Source organism: Hordeum vulgare, chromosome 7H (assembly GCF_904849725.1).
Source record: "Hordeum vulgare subsp. vulgare chromosome 7H, MorexV3_pseudomolecules_assembly, whole genome shotgun sequence".
NCBI classification, from domain to species: Eukaryota; Viridiplantae; Streptophyta; class Magnoliopsida; order Poales; family Poaceae; genus Hordeum; species Hordeum vulgare.
This window is the reverse complement of record NC_058524.1, coordinates 459,567,316-459,575,346: the sequence shown is the minus strand read 5'-3', so window position 1 is coordinate 459,575,346 and position 8,031 is coordinate 459,567,316. Positions and strand designations below refer to the sequence as shown.

The window sequence follows — 8,031 nt, the reverse complement described above, 5'->3', positions numbered from 1 at the left end:
ACAAAACATTAGTACCCCCAAAAGTTTGCACTGAACTATTTCTATTTATGAGAAAGGCCCTGCTTCTAACGGCCACACATCAGCCACATGCCCCTGTCAAGTACCCCCAAAAAGATAGCCTGCATAACACGTCCGAATAGTGCAGCAATCTTATGCTATAGACATTATTTAACGGCTACACGCACATCAACATCAGTGAGAATCAAGTCGAAATAGGAGAAGCCATAGACATTATTGTTCCAGTGCCTGTCGAAGGCAGCTACAGCATCCATCCATAATTAACAAACGGATTAATAAGGATATATCAAAAAAAAAAGTGAAAATAGAGCTCCCAGCAAAGAACATACAGATGGGTCTCTCATCTGATCAGCAAGGAAGGGCCTTCTTCTAGCCTAGATAACCAAAACGGTAACACTCACTCTCTTCAACGACAATTACTGATTCGTGACGCAACAGTCTCTAAGGCCAAGACTAGGGGTTTGTTGCCCGGAATTGCTGCCCTGGACGCCGGCTTCAGACGAGAGACAGATTCAGTGCGACACCACACGAGGAGAACGGGGGCGGACTGGGGTCTTGGATGGGCTCACCCTGCACAATCCAAAACAAGGAAACAGTTGAGTACATCCTCCTAAATCGGCTTTACAAGTAACAATGATTCGAAACAAGCATGTGCTTGCCTGACAGGAAGCGAGCCAAGAAGCATGCCACTGCAGTTCAGGGCCAAAATTGCTCCTTCTGCCTACATGTACAAATAAAAGAAAAAGGTCAAAAGGGCTAGACAAGACTGTAAGGCCAAAAAAGCATCACATATGGTACATAGAAAATATGTATAACAAAAGCTTTCAATCAAGCAGTTGTGACGATATGCTGACACCCAAACGAAACCAGTAGATTTTTTTTTGCAAGGAACAACATTAAAATAAACAATTATATAGCAAGGAGAACATTATAATTAACAAGTAATGAATCTTGAATGTGTCAAGCTTATAAGAAATGTAGAGTGCAACTGGGTAGAAGATGACTCGCGTTTGAACATAGCAAGAGAACCAACACAGACTATGAATCAACCATAATAGTATTTCCGAACTTGATCAACTAAGATATAGTACTGCACTGACTAATGACATCGTCTATTTGGGACTTAGGTAGTAGTACCTTCATCTTTCAGAATATAACTCTGAATGTCAAATCATACACTTGGTGATTTCCAAGGGCTTGGGTCTGAATCCAGTAGCTAGGCTAACCTAAAACATTGTCCAATGTACATTTCGCTTTCAGAATATAGCTCTGAATGTCAATCATACACTTCGGTGATTTCCAAGGGCAGAGCTAGGAATTGAACATGGTATGCGTGTGTGTATTTTAGGGGGGGGGGGGGGGGGAGAAATTAAGGACAGTCAGCCTATACTGCAGATGAAGGGAATCTAGTGTACGTGGTTCAGATTAAAACAAAACTAGTGGAGCATATTGTGCGCACCATGTGTGAGATGGCTGACGCTTGCCAGAAGGATTCAGCACTTCCGCTGAAGCAAAAAATGTCCTTGAGTTCCAGATCATAAAGTAAGCAGTTTGCTCATACTTTGCAGGATGGTTTCAGAATTCAGATTGAATGGAATTTTGTGTGTTCCTAGAATTATTTTGGAGTGGCTTTCCAGAATGTTATCATGACAAAGAAATTGAAGTATTGTTGTTATTATGCACCAAAGGCCAAAATGTTTGTTTCTGATAATGGAAAACGGCAGCTAGGTGAAAGGAATGGTCAGATGTTTGGCAACTACTCCCTCCGTCCCAAAATAAATGTCTCAACTTTGTACTAGCTCTAGTATAAAATTGTACTAAGCTTGAGACAGTTATTTTGGGACGGAGGGAGTACTATCCAATGTTTTTTGTAAGAACAGACATTGTGTTTCTGATTATTTACATATATATAAACTGGAAGCTGTTGGAAAGGAATGATCAAATGTAATACAAAGAAAATGAGAAAATAATGTGTGGAACAATGCAAATGTCAAAGGATGGTCAAATTAAGTTTGACTGTGAAAATAACACTTCTATAGAATAGAAATGTGCAGATGGATAATTACAAACACAAAAGGTTTCCTTAGTTGTATCTTTGCAGTTTTTTTATTATGCAAAAAAAATACAGTTACTGGATTAACAGGAAAATCTACTATTTATCTATGTCATCCACTCCTAGAAAATTAGAAGCATTTAGAAGGTTAAATAATAAATTCTTGATAACTTATGGTGAATTTAAGTATAGTATCAAGCTTTGCTTACCTCAACAAACTCAACAAAAGCAATGCACGTGGCATGCACGTAATCACCAAGCAGCCTCAGTCGAGCAACCTAATTGTAAAGGGAAGTACCAATGCCTTGAGGAAATGGCTCGTCTTAGTCATACAAAACATGTGTTGAGGAAGATAAAAGCATTTGAACATACCTCCCCACAAATTCCCTCAAAGAAATTCTTCACAACATCCTCCGGAACCTACATGTTCATAAAAGGATTACTAAGAAAACAGAAAGATGCAATACAATCACCATATCAAACTCCGTGAGAAATCACCCAAAAACAACACAAGGACGTTTAGATATATCGTTTCGAATTCTCCTGTCTTAGTTATTTAACTTTATTCTAGATCATAATTGAAATGGCCACTGCTACAGAATAAGAAACGAAGTAACACATCTCTAAATATAAACTTAAGGAGTCTTGGCACATTACACTTACAAAAAAATACCTACATTATTCTAAATAGGGATATCGAAACAAAAGAAATTTATAAAAACCGACTAAGCCATCCATTCCAATGAAGATCTAATACTGACCGCTTATCTTAGGACATATGACTGAAATTTGTATGCAAATCTGAAAGAGCAGTCCGCTTTAGTAACAACTCTCAGTTTGCATGGTTTCCAACTCTTATAATGTAATGTATCATGTGGTATTGAAGGAATTGCTTTATAATTAGCAATAGCTAGCAGGAACCCATAAGCCATCATAAGAGGTCATCTTTGTGTACATTCGTTCAAGGAAAGGGGTTTCAGTTCCAGCTAATTCCAGGTACCTAATACGAAATCGTTCAAAGGAAAGGGATTTCAGTTCCAGCTAATTCCAGGTAACTAATACCAAATCGTTCAAAGGAAAGGGATTTCAGTTCCAGCTAATTCCAGGTACCTAATACCAAATCAGGTTACCAAGTTACGATCACAAAACACCAACATAGCAAGTGAGTCTTCAAACTTTTCACAAAAAAAAAGGAAAGAATGCAACTCGCGTTTTTGCAGGCTTTCATGATAGATATGATTATAATTTACTTGTCCAGTTATAAGCATAACAAGAAATGAAAGACAGAGCAGCATACATTTTTGTCAATGTTAGTACAGTACACAGTCCTGGATACCATTTCTTTCTCATCCTCCGTCTGCACAAAAAGCAGAGTAGATTTAGGCTAATACTAATATACAGCTCGGAAATCACCTAATGGTAGGGTCTAAATTTGCAGAAAACTATGTGATTAAATATGGTTACTTACTCGAGGAAGAAATTTGGGGTTCACAGGCAAAATTGCAGTCTTAGATGGCAGAACTCTGACAGGATAAAAACCAAGAACGGTTCCACCAAGCGCTAGAGCTGCTCTTGCACCGACTGCAGAAAAAACAAAATTTATTCAGGGTTGCTTCTTATAACATAAGAGTTATGAAATAGCAATTTATATGTTGAAGATACTACCATCATCAGCGAACTCGATAAAAGCAAAACGCATCACTGAGTTTGGATCGCCACAGATACGGCAATCTACAACCTACAAGTGCAAAAGATGGTTATAAGATTACTAAGTCTCAACAATGACATAAACAAGCAAGTATCCAATATTGCCTATATATAGCAACTACTTAAAGCAGGGGCAGATGCAGGAATTTCACGATGAGGTGTATTTATGACACAGCTATTTACGCCAAATCGGTTTAAACTCGGCGTGTAGGGATATAACACCTGTTTTGTACTCCCTCCATCCTAAAATTCTTGTCTTAGATTTATGTAGATATGAATGTATCTAGTCACATTTTAGTATTAGATACATTCATTTCTAAACAAACCTAAGACAAGAATTTTGGGACGGAGGGAGTAGAAGATACTAATTCCCCTCAATTGATGAATATGACAATTAGGATAGGACGTTCCAGATTGACTGAAACCAAATATCTGATACACCAGTTACGCTTAAGCGGGTTATGTCTTTACGGGAGCTATAAAAACACCCCAGAAGACGCAAGACGGCAAGAGATCCTGATAATGGTGGACGTCGACTCAAATAATTTAAGTACCAAAAGCTGGTGCAAGCACCTGACCAAAGGGATGTGCATAAAAAATTAGTGCAACATAAGATGATCTCTCTGTCAATACTCCTAAGGCTGCTGGTACTAAATATTGGAAACTTGGTGGGGTTGGGTTATTTAAATGAGGATTGTTTGGTTCCGATCAATTTAGTTGTATTTCTGAGATGAATAAACAAATGGCGTCCCGCCTTTATTGGCAGCAGGTACAAGTGTGCCACAAATATGCTTGTTTGTAAATGATAACTTAACTAACAGGGATAACTAAACTATACTAATAGATAAGAGTAAGAAAAAGGGTTAGACCATATTCCTATTGGGTTGGGACAAGTTATCTCTTATGCCAAAGATCAAAGAAGATTGGAGGAATAACTAATTAATTAATTAGAAAACAAGGGAATTATACATATTTCAAACAAGGGAATTATACATACAACTCCAGAGTGGCACCCAGGTGAATTACCCTTAATTTATTTCATGCCATATATTTGTACAACTCTAGTCATAGTACATACCCATACTTGGTGTGTGCCACAAAGTACAAACAAAAATGAGTTCCAACATCCTGGATTCAAGATATCTAATATATGTGAACTCATCCTAGATACTTCTCAGGATGATGCATTCAACTTTACAGCAGTTCTGTCATGTAATATTTTAAGCCATTAAAAACAGATGGCTTATTTTATTGCAAGATATAAAAAGGATATTCGGACAAACAAGCATCATATGCTGTTCACAACTAATATTTTTTAATAGTAAGGAGTCTAAGAGCATACTTGACCGCAGTTTGAGAAAACCTCAGCAAGCTTCTGTTCAGTGACCTGCAAATCGATGAGGGTTCAGGGGTCAGTCAATTAAGGACAAAAACTGAAAAGAAGAAACTAATACAACAGCTCAATTCTCTTTGATATTCTCACATGTTGATCAATGTCTGAGACATAGACAGTTCGCCGAACACTATCCTCCCTATCAGTTCGCCTTGGCCGAACTCCCATCCTACGTCTCCCCTGGTTGAAGCCATTCCTTCTCTGTAAGGACAGACCAATGCGGGTGATCAATATAACCGAGAAAGAAATGCTGCCCCCTAAAACCCAAATATGGTGAAAATGTACAATTAGCATTGACAAACAAATTCGTGTTAAAAACTAACAACAACTCCAAGGAAAAGGATATGAAGTCAACAACACCAATCCAGTAAAACATCGACGTTGGTAATAGTCATAAAAACAGACATCTCTTGGATAGGAGGGGAGAAGAAATCGATCGATCTAGGAGAAAAATCCGTTCAACAAAGTAACGCTCGCGCCATCCGAAATTGGTGCTGCTAATATCAGAGCCTAACTACACCTAAAACCCTAGAAAAGAGATCAACCTCCGAGCCGATCGCCTGAGAGAGAGAGATCAAAAAACCCAAACCCATCAACGTCACCATAAACCTCAAATCTGATCGACTGATCTGGCCGCAAGGCGGCGTCGGCACTCCAAAGCCCCACAGGAAACAAATCGAAAAACCGAGCCCGCATCGGCAATTCGGCTGGCGCTTACCCGTCGATTCGGCTGGCCGTTGGCGGATCCGTCGCTGCTAGAGTCCCTGCCCGCTCCGCCCCCGCCACCGACCACCTGCAGCACGTGCATCTGCTGATGCTGGAACGGGTGGTGGGGCGCATAGTAGTCGATCGCGGGCGAGACAAAGACGGGCGCGTCGGCCGACAGGCGGCGGGCACCGTCCCCCTGGCGGCGGGAGAGCGGCACGAACTCCTCCGCGGAGGGGTTCAGCTTCTTGAACAGCTCCTCGAGCTTCCTGACGTCACTCTTGTACTCCCTGACCTCGTCCTCCCTGGCCTTGGCCGCCGCCGCCGCCCCGGCCGCGGCCGCCGCATCGGCCCTCTCCGCGCCCGCCCCGGCCGCCGCCGGCGGCACGGCGTCGGCGCGGATCGGGCCCTCGGCCGCCACGGCAACCATTTCCGCCCGGCGACGAATCTAACCGCCGATCGCGCCCCCGGCACTAGCGGCCCCGTGAATCGGCGAGGAAATCGAATCGAGTCGAGCGAAGGAATTCGGCGTGGGGGTTGGGTTTTTATTATTTATTGAGGGGCAGCTGGGAGGGAGGAATGGAAGGGAAAAAGCGTGGAGGAGGCGAGCGAGATCGCTTTCGGGGAGGTTGGCTATAAATAGGTGCCCAAGCCCACTCTTTTCTCTACTGCGACTGAATAATTTCCTTTTTCTTCTTCTTCCTTCTTTTTAAATCTTATTTCATTTCTCCTGCGCTAGGAAATCTTTTCTTTTCTTGGGGGAGAAATAAATCTCCCGGGGGCGTATGCGCCTTTGTTTCTGTCCGTTACGCTCCTGTCACTGTGTTTATCCATTTATTTATTTTGCTTATCCTTTGCACCGAAAAAAGGACTTTCTTGGGGGAGAAATAAAGGATTTTATCATTTTGCGGGGAAGGTTTCCCGGGGGGAGATTGAGTCGTATGGGCGTGTAGAATGGCAAGTCATTGGGGCAAGCGGCCGGATCTTCTGAGCTTGCGGCCCGGCCATGCGCGTTGTGGAGTCAGTGTGCACGTAACCGAATTTTGGTGTGAGATGGCGCCTCTCGGGCTGGGCTTGCTTGATCGACTATTATTGGGCGATGCGCACAAAACTGCTGACAGGTTTGAACGATAGGTGTTGGGGTGAGAGGGTAGAGTGCACAGGTTGGTGAGACTGTGTCATCTGCAGATCCGGTTGAGGGTTAGGTGGCCGTATGTTTTGTTGCTGCTAATAAAAGCTAAATGAATCTGAATTTATTTTCTTAAAGTCCGATGAATAATGCGCAATTGAATTATCATGTGTTTTGTTGGGTGTTTACATAATTCGGATGCTTGTACAGTAATTGTTTTTCTTTAACTTCATACAGTAATCATTGTTTTTTTAGTTGAAACTGGTGGAACTTTATTTTACCGTATACTCCCTCTGTACCATCATACTTGTTGTTGGGGAGAACTAGACTAATTCTCCCCAACAACAAGTATTTAGAAACAGAGGGAGTATTTTTTTATAAATTTAGACGTGTGTAGGTTATTAAAGAGTGGTTCCCGAGATAAATGTAACATCAATTTACAAGTATATAGATCATTATAGACTTAGCAGTGTGTAGGTCATTATACACCGATACCCTAGCTAAATGTAATTATACATCGGTATTCCTCCGGAGTTATGGTATTGATAATATTGCTTTCAATATTTATGGGAGTACGTGAGATATAATGCTTGATTCTCTGCCCAATTACCACTCTCGGACAATTACCTCCGTGTTGTTGATCTTGATAGCACCGGAACGATATACTTCCTCAACAACATAGGGACCTTCCCATTTAGAGAGAAGCTTGCCTGCAAAGAATCTTAAATGAGAGTTATATAGCAAGACATAATCACGTACATTGAACTCACGCTTTTGTATCCTCTTATCATGCCACCTCTTAACCTTCTATTTGAACAGCTTGGCATTCTCATATGCCTGAGTTCTTCACTCATCAAGCGAGCTAATATCAAATAACCTCTTCTCACCGGCAAGTTTGAAATCGAAGTTGAGCTCTTTGATTGCCCAATAAGCTTTATGCTCTCAGAGGCTAGCACTAATTATAACAGGATATATCTCCTTTTCATCAAGATAGGCATACTTAAGAGTATCAGGCAACTGTTTAAG

At 41.3% G+C, this 8,031-nt stretch overlaps 1 protein-coding gene across 1 annotated transcript; it reads right to left on the bottom strand.

The window, feature by feature from the left end:
* Positions 1–202: 202 nt before the first annotated feature.
* On the bottom strand, positions 203–6,520 carry LOC123407427 (polyadenylate-binding protein-interacting protein 8-like). Its single transcript, XM_045100560.1, has 10 exons — positions 5,890–6,520; positions 5,262–5,372; positions 5,121–5,165; positions 3,737–3,809; positions 3,540–3,652; positions 3,369–3,428; positions 2,444–2,491; positions 2,281–2,349; positions 678–739; positions 203–588 (listed from the first exon to the last, which is right to left on the bottom strand). Exons 1-10 carry the CDS (start codon positions 6,304–6,306, stop codon positions 531–533), a joined length of 1,056 nt encoding a protein of 351 aa, XP_044956495.1. The 5' UTR covers positions 6,307–6,520; the 3' UTR covers positions 203–530.
* Between the last annotated feature and the right edge of the window lie 1,511 nt (positions 6,521–8,031).